The 13,576-nt window shown below is 44.9% G+C and overlaps 1 protein-coding gene across 1 annotated transcript; it reads right to left on the bottom strand.

The window, feature by feature from the left end:
• Nucleotides 1-2,816: 2,816 nt before the first annotated feature.
• Nucleotides 2,817-6,247, bottom strand: FUT4 (fucosyltransferase 4). The gene has a single exon (XM_054188824.1). The coding sequence runs from the start codon at nucleotides 6,245-6,247 to the stop codon at nucleotides 4,970-4,972; it is 1,278 nt and encodes a 425-aa protein (XP_054044799.1). The 3' UTR covers nucleotides 2,817-4,969.
• Between the last annotated feature and the right edge of the window lie 7,329 nt (nucleotides 6,248-13,576).

Raw genomic sequence — 13,576 nt, 5'->3', positions numbered from 1 at the left:
GGCAATATGATAATCTACATTTCATGTTTGCAATCACGTGCCTGCCCCTTCTGCTCATAAACAAGATGGCCAAACTCCAGTCCCAGGCACTCTGGCGATCAGGATGTCACAGAGCTGCGGGATGCCACAACTTGGGCATTGCTGGTGCTCTGTTTCTTCCTGCACTTAGCTTCCCATCATCCAAAATACCTAGAGCGTCTTTTATTCCAGTGGCAAATTTGAGGATGGAAAAGCAGAACTGTCTTCTGTAATACATATACTAACCAAGCCATGGGCTGATTAAGTTCCAAAGATCATAGAATCATAGAACGGCTTGGGTTAGAAGAGACCTTAAGGATCATCTAGTTCCAACCCCCTGCCCCGGGCAGGGACACCTCCCACTAGACCAGGCTGCTCAAAGCCCCATCCAGCCTGGCCTTGAACACTTCCAGGGATGGGCATCCACAGCTGCTCTGGGCAACCTGTTCCAGTGCCTCACCACCCTCACAGTAAAGAATTTCTTCCTAATGTCTCATCTAAATCTCCTCTCTTTCAGTTTGAAACTGTTACGCCTCGTCCTATCGCTCTACTCCCTGATAAAGAGTCTCTCCCCAGGGACAGTTTAATAAATAAGGAGAAATGCAAGTCATGCTCTCGGTTTCAAATTTTGGACCATCTTTTGACAGCTATTGAAAGAATATTATTAAAATATTGAGTGTTACTGAAATAAAGTCCAACTTTAACTCCGTTTGCAAAATTTAAACCCATGCAATTATAATTCCAAGGACCTAAAATCACTGAAGGACTTTATGGACTTAGAAAAGCCTTTACTCCTTTAGAGAAAAATTTCTAATTAAAAGGACTCATAGCTCCAGAATGATCCCTGAACATGCTGAGCATCTTACTGCCAGTGGTGCCAAATTCCTGCAGCTCTCAAAGCGCTCCTGAAGAACAGGCTTCGTCTTACTCCGCTCAGATATTCCTTGGATGGAGACCCTCAGGAAATAGCCATCACTGTGCCAAATTTAGGCTTGAGCAAGTAGCTCAAGACCATAAAGCAGAACATCTGCAGAATTTAGAGTAGACATCTTAATCTTAAATCCATGTTAAGTCATCGTGTTTTCATCAACAGACTTTAGACTGAGCCAGCTCTATGCTCCCTACAAAGGATTGTTTACACTCTTAAAACAAATACTGTTTTATTTGACTATTGGATAGAGAGCTGTGCAAGTGAGTTTAATCAGGCATGACTCACTTTGTAAAGTCACCAAACAAGCTTGAATCCAACGTTTGGCAGAAAAATATTTCCACCAGTTTCCCCAACCCAGAGTTCAATCACATCTGGAAAACCAGCAAAAAACCACATTTCCCGCCTCAGGCCCAAGTAAACAAGCGGTCAGTTTAAGCTCTGCTTACAAAAGGTAAAGGTGATGGTGACACATGGGTCGCCTGAGGGATAGAGAAGTGAGGACTGTAGCACTTACCCCACCCTGGCTGGGCAGGTCGTTTCAGAAACGCTGAAATTTCTCAATAGCACGCACCACGCAGTAGAGAAGCTGAGCAAAGAGAGAGGTGAGCAATCGCCTGTGCCGCGCTCGGTGTCAACCAAAGCCGGGGGGAAAAGAGCTTCGGGCCCTTTGTCTTTTGCGGCTGAGTTGAAGGCAACGATGAACAAGCACGAAAAAAAGCCGCAGCTGTAGCACTACCTGCTGAAGATCACAATAAACACAATCTCCATTTCATTTTGAAATTGAAGGGGAGAAAAAAACCCAACCGCATTCAAATTCTCTGTCGGTCCAAAGAAAGTCTGTTTTTTGGTTTTGTTTGAAATGACATTTTTCCAGCAGACGTCCAACTTCAATAAATGCTCCTTTTCACAAGGAAAATAACCCTGTACAGCCTCTCCTATGAAAATATTTCTCTCCTGGCACAACCAGGTTTCATTCCTAGCCTCAGATGGTCTGACTACTTTGAGAACAATCAGCCACTTTTATTGATTAAACAATCATGAAAAGAAATAAATTTGTTTTAAAAAGAGGTTTTCTACAGATTTCATAACACACAAAGAAGATGGAATAAAAAAAAAAAAGTGTCATTTTGTGCTACTTCCTTTAATTTTATTGAATGTCAATCTAAATAATTAATACAAAGTTACTTCATTCTATGAAGGTTAAGAGACTTTACAGTATAAAATTCCCTGAGATACAATACGTAACTTAAAGGATCACATAATTCTCTGTTCCATTTGTACCATAATGAAAAAGTAATATTATTTCTTCTCCTTATAAAAACCAGAAGGAAATGGTCTTCCTTTCTCTCCCTCTACCCCAATATTCTAAGGCATGGAATAAAACACTTTATCGAACGACATTAAAATAGTTTTCTCTACTTAAAATAGAAAACACGTTTGCTTAATTTTTACAGATGGATTATATACATCACCTGCAATATCTTGTGGAGTCGGGTACCTGATCTACAATCCAATTTGCTCAGACTTTTTATTCGCATTTGAACTTGGGCTCTACAAAGTGAATTCCAAAAGCCAGTCCTGAGCTCCCGGTCCCACGCTAACAGCCTGCGGAGCGCGTGAGCCAAAAACCAAACTGGATTTATAGAGATGCTACTGACTTCAGCAGCTGTAGACCAGGGCTGAACTTCCTCCCAAATCTAAAGGGAAAAAGTGTGCAATGCTGACGCAAGGACTATGAAACTAGAAAAAGCTTCTTTTCTCTCCCAAAGCAAGAGCTCTGCAATAATTACAATACTGCAGTTGTCATTATACAGTTCTTGAATATACTTAATGCATAACTTACAAATGCAGCACAACTGTGAACGTCTTATTCAAACATGATGCTTTATTTATTGCATAGCTCTTCTGAATTTTACAAAACTCTTGTTCATCAAAGATTTCAACTGCTTTTCTTAGAGAGGCTGAGAATAAAATATTGGTTGCGATCTTTGGAAATTCTGATGCTCCTGTAGCCTGTGGATGATTACTAATGATTACGCAGAAGAATTGTATGTCTGGCAACTTTCAGAAAATGCTAAAAAAATTAGGAGCACTGAAAAAAATGCACTAGTTTCAGCACGCTAATAAAAAGTAGTGGAATCTTAAATACTAGTTCACCATTTTAAGATTGTGGTTTTGTATACATTTACATGAACCGTCACAAAAACTAAACAGAAAAAAAAGGGCAATTCAAAGGGAGAGACAGATTTTATTATCCCGACACGTAGCTATTACTGTTAATGCTATATGTAAATTTAATTTTTTTAATTTAAAATTCAATTCTGAATGTAATTTATTTTTTAAATTTAATTTTTAAAGTTATCAAAACCCATTTTATGGGTAGCCATGGCAGAGAAACGCTTTTTCAGTAATCTTTAGCTCTATGCTTACCTATTCATAGGGAACATCTAAATAAAAAAAAAAATTACAATAGGATGTCTAGCTTATAGATCTAAAGAGCGTCTACCCAACATCCCTTATTGCTCTTCAAAAATCTAATCCTTTTCTAACCACAAATGCCACTAAACTCACCTGTTCTGATCCCCATCTTTTATTTGCAACTGACTTTCTTCTCCAGTTTCCTTCTGGATTTCACCAAGCAAGATTACACAGAACCAGAAAGTAACCAAAAACTGACTACTAGGAAGACTCCAGCAAAATGGCAGAGCCTGGAAGGGAATAACTACTGTAAATGTTCCCGGTAGGCACTGAGTGAAGGAAGTTTTATCTTGGGAACCTATTTATTGATTAAAAAACTGAGCCGGAAAAAACCCTCAAAAATCAAAGGAAAAAACCAACCCAGTAAATCTTTCCCTTTTCATATTCTTTCCTCACGCAATCTGTATTTTACCAACAGTCTAGACCTTATTCTCTACAGTAATTTTCTTTTTGAAAGGCAGTGATTTAGGACTTGAGTTTTGGGTTGGGGCTGGGTTTTTTTGGTAATAAAAATTTTCACAAACAGCAAAGTGGCATTCTGACAAGTCTGTCACCTGCCAGAATTTTTAAAAACGCGTGCCATAAACCAAAACAATCGCTACACAACAGGGCAGTCTAATGATACTAGAGAAATAAGTTAGCCTTTCTGTATACCTGTCCAATACAGTAATACAAACCCTGTAGTTCTGAGCCTTTCCCTGCTTTTTTCCTATATGGCAGTAATTTTGCAGAGAAAAACATGCAGATTCCTGTAAACATTTTCTAATTCCTGAATAAAAGGAGGGTGGAAGTGTTCCAACTTTTTTTCTACAGTCTGTATTTTTCTGTACTTAAAGTTCTTCTCCACCTTCATACAGGATATGGTTTCGGTGGCCGGTGGAAGAAATACTCTACATCATCTGAGCTGTTTGTTCCACTCGGATCCAGCCCTCTCCGTACACTTTTTCCTAAATGGAATTATTATTTGGTTCAAAGCGTTATTGGTTGGTTGCTGCCATTTCAAGCATTGCTAAAAAGTGCTACTGTATTATTACATTCTTACATTCAACACTTGCGGCTCAGAATTTGTCTGCAAACAGCCTTCACGCGCCTAATAATCACTTAAATATATTCACTTTTGTCTTCGGAGTACAGAAAGCCAGCGCTGATCATGTACACCCTATACGCAGAAGAAAGTTTCATGGTCCAGGAAGCTGTCACAGCTGGCAAAATTGGTTTCAGCTGTGCAGCTGAAGAACTTGGCATCAGTTATTTATGTCGAGCTGTGCACAACTGTGAAGGTTTCAGATCTGTACAGCTTCTGGAAATTTAACTTTGCTCTTTAAGAATCACCTTGCCTGATGTTTCTTTGTATTTCCACAATTTTGTACTTCAGTAAAAATCTTCCTTTTGTGGGCTTTTCACAGCTTGTTTACCTCTACGCTTCTCTCACTGATGACAGCCTCCTGCACACCTTCTTGGCTAACGATCTCGGTGAGACTCATCCTTCCCTATGCCTTGACGCAGTCCACTGAGGTTGGTGAACCTCAGCCGCCAGGAACATCAGCTTTCAAACCAGCCAGCCAGATTTCGTACAGTCTTGATTTGGTCCCCAGCTGCCCTCACGGCCTCGCAAACCTTACAGAAATGCTCGTCCCAGAAGGAGGTGACATGGACCTCGTACTTCTTCCTCCAGGCAAAATACCTCCTGTAGTTGGGTTTGCTTTTATCGAGGAATTTCAGGTAGGTGGCCAGCAGCCGGGGGCTGGGGAAGTCGTCGACGTGGATGAAGGAGTCGGGGGGGATGAAACGCTCGTAGTTGGCCCTGCGGGGGCCAAGGACGACGGGCACAGCGCTGGCAGCGAAGGCGTTTCTCCAGAGCTTCTCGGTGATGTAGTCGGTGTGCTGGGAGTTCTCAAAGGCCAGGTAGAACTTGTAGGCTGAGACGGTCTCCACCAGGCCGCCCTTGGCCAGCGCCAGCCCCTGCGCCCCGTACACGTCGATGGCCAGGTGCTCCTTCAGCTGCCTGTAGTAGCGCACCCGCGCATGCTCCTCGTTCCAGTTACTGATGACCCAGGCCACCAGCCGCGTCTTGCGGGGCAGGACGAAGGGCCGGGGTGCCGGCGGGGCGTAGAGGTAGCCGTAAGGCACGAAGATATCCGAGTCCCGCCGGTAGGACATGGTCCAGTTGAAGAGGCCGGCCAGCCCCCGCAGCCCGGGGGAGTGTGAGGGCGACTCGAAGTTCATCCACACCCAGAGCTGCCGCGGGGGCCGCGGCGGGGACCCGCGGGGCAGCCCCTGGGCGCCGTGCAGTGCCAGGTCGCGGTGGTGGAAGAGCACGGCCTGCGCCTCGCCGTAGCGGCTGCGGTCGGCGCTGAGGCGGCAGCCGGTGATGTTGTACCGCCGCAGGCAGTCTGCCGTGCGCCGCGGCCGGCCGAAGGGCTCCCACCACAGCAGCACGTTCACCTCGCCGCCCAGCCGGCCTCCCGCAGGGGCCGGCGGGGCCGCCAGCTCCGGCAGGCGGGCGTAGAGGGCGAGGGCGGCGGCGGCGCCCAGCAGCCCGGCCGCCAGCGCCCACCGCCGCCCGCGCAGCCGCCGGCGCCACCGCCGCGGGCAGACGAGCCGCCCGGCGGGGCGGCGGAGCGGGGCCGGCTCCATCCAGGCCGCCCGCTGCCGCCTCTCTGCCCTTGGCGGCCGCCGCGGGGCAGCCGCGGGGCCGGGGCCGGCCGGCGCATGCTGGGGCTGGGTCTGCGGCTGGGGCTGCTGCCGCCGCCGCCTCTCAGCCCCCACCCCCTGCCCCGCCGGCGGGGAGGTGCCACGGCCGGCGCCCCGCCCGGCCATGCCGACCCGTCCTCCCCGGGCGGCCGGCGGACCCGCCGCCTCCCGGACCCGCGTCCGCCCGCCCACCGCCGCGGCCCGCCCTCGGGTGCCGCCCTGCCCCGCCCGCGCTTCGCCTGGGGCCTCCCGGCTGGGCCCCGGCGCCTCGCCTCCGCTCCCGGGAGGCGGGTGCCGCGATGGCAACTCCGGGCTCGCTGAGGTGGCTGCGGGCAGGTGCAGGCAGTGGCAGCCCCGGGGCTCGTTGACGTGGCTGCAGGCGGCGTGTGAGCAGTGGTAGCCCTGGGGCTCGCTGAGGTGGTCACAAGCATGTGCAAGTAATGGCAGCCCCGGGGCTGACTGAGGTGGCCATGGGCAGTGTGTTAGCAATGGCAGCCCTGGGGGTCGCTGAGATGCCCATGGGCAGGTGCCAACCATGGCAGCCCCAGGGCTCACTGAGGTGGCCACTGGCAGGTGCAGGCAATGGCAGCCCTGGGGCTCCCTGAGGTAGCTGTGGGCAGCGTGTGGGCAATGGCACCTCTGTGACTCACTGAGGCAGGTGCCGGCAGTGGTAGCCCTATGGGTCACTGAGGTGGCCACAGGCAGGTACAGGCAGTGGCAGCCCCAGGTCTCACTGAGGTGGCCACAGGCAGGTGCAGGCAGTGGCAGCCCTTGCTCCCCATCCCGCTCGGTTGCTCATCCCCGACTCAGGGCTGCAGAGGGAATTTGTGTCCCCACACTCCTGATGGGTCCCCTTCGCCAGATCCCAGACCCCAGCAGGCACAGGAAGGGTCGCAGGGGCGGCTCACAGGGGGCTTCGGGGCACCCATGGGCTCTGAGCCATGGGCAGAGCCCTGCCACCCAGGCCACCAAGGCCGACACAGTCTCACATCTGCTCTGCTGCTTTCCACGTACCTTCCCACTTAACTCTTCCAGTCCCCCCCTGAACCAGAGTCAGAGATTTTGAACTTGGGCAAAAGGGGTTTCCCCCACCAGCTGACTACGGCTCACACACTGCATTCGGTGGCCTTGCAGAGGAGTACTTTGGAAGAGGCAGGGAGTTTTCTTTTGAAACAGTTGCAATTTAGAGAGTTGAAGTTGAGAGAAGGTTTGAATAAGTCACTCATTTAGCAATAAAAAAAAAGAAAAGAAAAAAGAAGTGGCAGCACTTCTTTGAATTCCTGTCAAATTCAAACAGTTTCAAGCACCTCTGGAAGGATTAACAATTTGGAAACTAAAAGAAAAGAAATTAAAGAACAGGAAATTTTTTTTTGTCTTTTTAAAACTTTCTTAGAACCACATATGTTTACATTAAAAATTTTAAATGTCACAGCTATTTAAAAACTACAAAACCTTATGGTTACCAGATAATTACTTTTTCCAGCTCTGTTTTTTATAGAGCTGGTGTGAAAAAGTGTATCAGATGATAGGCTCAAAACTTTTTTCCCCAAGTCATTTGGTTCAGTGAACTAAGAGATCATTGATTCACACAGTTCAGAGACCGTGCGTACAGGACTGGAGAGTTTCCAGCTCTGACACTACGCGTTTTCATGTCCATCAGCTCTACATCCAGGGTCCTCTCATACAGATCTACTGAAGGCAGCGGAGTTACTCCAGGCATAAATTCTCACTGATCATTTGCAGCATAGTTTTTACACATGACATAGGTCAACGCCCTGTGACTTGTCTCTATATTAGTTAAAAAAAAGTGATTCAAGCCTGTTTACCCCCAAAAATAAAGAAGAGTTGTGTGTGAGGTTGGTGTTAGGTTAGTAACTAGGTTATGTGCATCCATAAAATTATTAATTGTACATAAAAGCGCTTGCAGACTTCTGTTGTCCGTGTTGTAAGCCCTCGTAAAACAGAAGAAATGCCAACAGCTGTGGTTATAGTCAGTATCTTACTGACTCTGCTCCAACGTACAGCGTTGGTTGGAAGGGATCTCCGGGGGTCACTCATCCACCCTCCCACGCAGAGGAGCACCATTGCCAGCACTAGCCAAGGTGCTCACCTCAGTGCTGGCTGGACTAGGACCAAGGTGTTGAAAACATTCAAGGAATGAGACATCACACCACCTCTGGCAGCCGGTCCCAGGGCTGCGCCACCCTCTCCGTTCAGAATTTTTTCCTAAGCTCCCCAACCTGCAATTTGTGTCTGTGGTCCCTCGTTATATCCAAAGAGAGTCTGGCTCCATCATCTTCATAATTTACCTCCAGGTAGTTGCTGGCTCCCATTAAATCATCCCTTCACCTCTTCTTCACATGATTAAACAAGACCACCTCCCTCAGATTCTCCTTTCACCTTGTGTGCTGTAGGGTCCCTCATCATCTTGGTAGCCTTCCACTGGACCATGTTCTCAACACCCTTCTTGAACTGGGAGGCTGGAAACTGGAGACAGTATTCCAGGTGTTGCTTCACCAGTGGGGGATAATTACTTTCCTGTCTGCTGGAAGTGCTTCTCATATTGCCCAGCAGGCAAAGACTTGCTGTATTTTCAAGGAGAGCTCACATTCAGCTTGATGTTCATGGAGTCCCCAGGTCCTTTCCAGCATGGTTGTTTATCACCCAGCCCGTACCAGTGCATGGGAGTTTTCTGCACCACGTGCAGAACTCGCTCTTTCTCCTTGCTGAACTTCCCAAGGTTTTTGTTGGCTCACTCCAAGTTTATCCAGGCCTCTCTGAACTGAAGTTGTACAAACCAAGATGTCAACCCTGCTTTCTAATTCAGTATTGTCTGCAAAATAGCGTGCTAGCCAATAGTAGCAAAATAAAAAAATCTCTTAGTGCAATAAATATAGGACCTAACTTGACAAATAACACTTATTTTAGTCACAAAATGGGAATCTGGGAAGATTATTTTACCGCAGTAGAAAACTGCAAACAAATGTAGAAATACAATGCTAAGGGAGAGTCAAATCCTCTGAGGGCATGAGCTGTACCTGGAATCAATCCAGAACCCACCCAATACAATGAACACTATCTAAAACAAGCGCAAGCCCTCGTCTGCCTTAATTAAGGATTCAAAGTGGCCCAAAACCTCTACTGTTAGTAATTTTACCCATTTCTACAGATAATGTGAGCAATTTAAGACCCATGACAGTCATTGGGAGAGCTCAACTGACTTCTGTGGAATTCTGATTCACTCAATAAATTTGATCGTATCAGCTGCAATGGCAGTTCTTAGTTCCTTCAGGAATTTAAATTTCAGCATTGATATATGACTTAGGAGGAGTCTTTGTCTAGTCAAATTTTCATTTCTATTGCTTGAAGATTTGATGCTAAACCATTCCAATTCCAAAGCCTAGCCAAGTACATTGGCGATGCCAGGCCTGATCCTGCGAATGGTAAAGTCAACAAAAATGCTGGCATTAATTCAGGGTTTATGAAATGTTTCAAGACAACTCGACATGCAAATCTTTATAAGCCAAGTAGTGACAAATTAAAAAAAAAAAACCAAAACACTTTTCTTGTGAAGATTAACAGCAAGAGTTGGCTAGTTGCTTTTGATTTTTTGCAGTCCCGCAGTGAAACTTCAGCACGATTTTCAGCTATGCTGCAATGGCATCCGTTTTAAGACTATTGTCATATGGGAAAAAAATCTGTTGAATTATTTAGCATGAGATCAAAACAAGGTTTTCTGTATTCATCAGCTCACCTAGAGCTAAAGCTCTACACTGCATATTGAAGAAAGCTATTACTGAAATCCACAGTAAGTCTGATGGCATGTACAGCACGGAAATCCAGTATTATAACATTCCTAGCTGTCTTCTCATGGCAAATAAGAACTACATCAGTTCAGACAAGAGGCCTGTAGCCTAAAATGTTTCTGTGAGCAATATTGTTATCGTAAGTTCCTTTTCATGTTACACCCGCCTCTGTGGAGACTAAACACATGTTTACATTTACTTGTTGTGAGGAGTCCACTAGTTCAAAAGTCTTTATAGAATTTGTATCTACAGCATGATGAAACCTATTTTCAAGGCATATTTTTGAATTTTTATGAATCACAGATCCAATTGCTTCACTATCGCTATGCGTTCTTGAAACTCCTCCCAATGTGGGAGATAGCACAGAAATATATTTTAGTCAGGTATTCATCACAGTCATTACTGAAAGTAATGATAGGTGTGTCTTCAACTAAGAGTTTAGCAGCCTCCTAGAAATTTTGGTGTGGTAAACTCACAAGCACAATGTGGTGTGTTGCTGTAGAGTGAGGGACACAGGGACTGACCTCGCTGTCAGGAACAGGGTTAGAAGTGAGGTGTCCTAGACCTGTGTGTAGGTCCTCTTCTCTTCTGGAGAATTGTCCTCTTCTGGAGAAGAAATACCAGGCTGGCAGTAACCCACGTCAGCTCCAGTTTGCCTCATTTCTGCCATGAGATACAGCATGTCAGTGGCGTGATCGTGATCAGCTACTCTGCGCTGGTAGGGTTTTGTCAAGCAGTTTTGTTCACTCCGACTTGGGAAAAACTCCACAGACATCACTAGGAAGCACATGATGAAAGTTGAGGAGCGTTACCAGATGCCTGCAGACCTTCCAGAGGAAACACACTTTGTTTTGTCTGCTTTGGAGGTAAACCATCCCAGGAGATAGCTCCCTGGACTGAGGACCACACAGACTTCTTGGTACTGTGTACACAAAATGGGGAAATGTGGTTTAACTGCTCTGTGGAAACCACAGTAAGCTCCACTGTTGCTGATAGTCAGGAATTTAAAATAAAATGCTGGCTGTTAGTAATGAAGCTGTTGCAAAATAAAAAATATTTTGCTTATTTGAAGGTTAAATGTTTGCTGTTTCTAGCAGCAGTAAATGTTTTTGCCTAGAGCTTCCCAGCTGGCTTCCTCTTTCTACTCTGACTCACTCTGTTTTGTCACACTTGAGAAGTATCTAAGCCTAGAAAAGACTTTGAAGTTATTTGTCAGCTGTCTTGCAAACACAGTTTAAAAGGTACTGCAAGATGAGGCTGTGTTTTCAGCCACAGCTATCAAGCCAGACATTCTGTCAGCCAGGGAAACCTTGTGGAGTTTTTTATCCCAAGAAAACACAATAAGCTTCAAAGAGTAGCAGGATGCTATCTGGTACCAAAACGACACTAAGAATGACTTTGAAATCTCTTCTTCATAAACAGCCCCCATGGTTTCAACGCAAGTTTTTGCCAAGTAAGAACCTAAATCCTGTATGAAAGAGAATGATAAAAGTTCTGTTCTGTAGAAATTGCACACCGTATTTTAGCATAAAGTTTAAATGCCTGTAATTTAATTACCCGGTTTTTCATATTCAGGATTATGATCTTTCTGCTTGGAAGTTTAAATTTCTGAAATATGACCAGAGATAAAAGATTCAATTGAAAGTTGATGCCTGTCTCGTTGGATGAACAGCTTCCGGACAGACAAGCCCACATTATTGCATATCCAGCAAACGCGATGTTAAAATATTCTGCCCAGCTACAGTTCCACTTGTGACTGTGAGCCGGGCTGGATTAAACCTATGTGAGTCTGACATTTCCAGGTCAAGGCACAGGCATGAACAAATGTGCTGTGCACACTGTGGATGGAGGATCCTGCCCCAGAACACTCTTCAACCTTCCATTGTAGCACATATATTGTTGTTCACCAGTGTAGACCAGAGCCAAAAATCAGAGCAGGAAACTTTCCTCACAAAACCACACAGTCCTCAGAAACTTTGACATACGTGTGTGTACCAGCAAGCCAGAATTTGTCTCTGTGGATATTTGTTAGCAGTTATGAGTTTTGATCTTCCTTGTTTTTTTGAGCACTAGACTGCATCTTATGCAGCAACAGCAGCAAGCGCAGTGATGTGCAACCAGCACCGATGCTCTCATTTTACCCTGTGAGCATCCCCCAGGCCAGAGGGCAAGGGTTTGTGGTAGAGCTTTTCTTCAAACATCTTTGAAGCTCAAGCACCAGGGTGACATTTCAGTTCAGGAGACAGGACAAGCTCTAGTTTGAAGTAAATCTCCTAAACCACGTGTAGCCTAATTATGGGGCTCTCAACACCAATTGCTTTAATAACTTGACCCCCTCCTATTGTGCTTCATTCCTTGATAATGTAGATGTAGCCTTTGAAAGATGTCAGTGTTTGAACACTGTTATTAATAAACGGAAGCAATGATAACATTTGTCTTTCAAAGCAATAGTGTTTCGTTTGGAAATGATTAAAAAAAACTAAGAGAAAAGAGTAGCTAAACAGTTAGACAGTAAAAAGTCACTATGATAAAATGTACGCAAAGTTAGTTTAAATTACCCAACGCACCATTTAATGAAATATTATAAATATCATAGTAATACTAAAAACATTAATATTATGCAATGCTAGTATATTTAAACAAATTGCTTTGTTTTCTTCAAATGAAAGATGAGACACATAAAAAGGTCACAAACATTAATATATAGGACTAAAAATTACCCAAACCTCATAATTGAAATAAAATATTCAGTAGAAAAGATCTAAAAGACATTTCTCCCTTGTACAAGGTGGCACAAAAACGAAGAGGGAGCCAAGGAGAAATTAGATTCACAAATCTGCCTTTGTTGCAGCAAAACTGAGTTAGTGCAGGAATCCAGGATAGACCCAGAAAGTCTTTTCATTTGGAAAATTGTAAAACAAGACCATGAAAAAAAATGACTAAGAATGAGAAAGCAGGGAGAGGAGAGTAGAATAAAAATGAAGCACAGAGCAGGAATGAGATGCAACAAGCTTAACCAAAGCCTCTACCTGAAAACCCAGTGGTTTTCAAAATTATTGTGCGGTTCCTGATCAAATTTGCACCTAAAAAGGGAGAATAATGTTTTCAAAAGCAGCTATTCCTCTAGTGCCTCAGGTGCAATTTTCAGTGCCAATATTTTTTTTTCATTTAGAAGTCAAATGGAAATGCTGAAAAGAGTTGGCTTGGAGCCAAGAACAGGTTTGGTTTTTTTCCCTTCTCACTGATACAAAAATAAAATCGAACTTTTAGTGTCAGAGAAGAGTTCTAGACAACCAAAAAACAAACATGCCATTTCATTCACAGATTATGGTAAAAAAAGCAAAGGAAAACAAAATCTAGCTTCACAGGGTTGTCACTGAGACTCTTCTTTTGTAACAATATTCAGTGTGGTTTAGATATTTCCCTAGGATCTGTGAGTCCCAGAAAAAAATCCCACCTCCACCTCTTAGGATCACACCTTAGGATAGATGTGAATTGTCAGTCTGAGGCGTAACTGGGAATAAGGAGCTCTTCAACTCTAATTTTAAATTATCCATCAGTCCTAGTTCATTTTTTTCACTGTACAATACAATTCCCTCCTTTGAAAAGACAGTAACACTTGTTTATCCCACAGATGTGCTGGAAGGAT

Source organism: Rissa tridactyla, chromosome 1 (genome assembly GCF_028500815.1).
Source record: "Rissa tridactyla isolate bRisTri1 chromosome 1, bRisTri1.patW.cur.20221130, whole genome shotgun sequence".
Taxonomy (NCBI): domain Eukaryota; kingdom Metazoa; phylum Chordata; class Aves; order Charadriiformes; family Laridae; genus Rissa; species Rissa tridactyla.
This window is presented reverse-complemented; position numbering and strand designations above follow the sequence as displayed.

Bases quoted from the DNA above. Each gene is read 5' to 3' on its own strand.
- FUT4 (XM_054188824.1), bottom strand. From the start codon at position 6,247: ATGGCCGGGCGGGGCGCCGGCCGTGGCACCTCCCCGCCGGCGGGGCAG.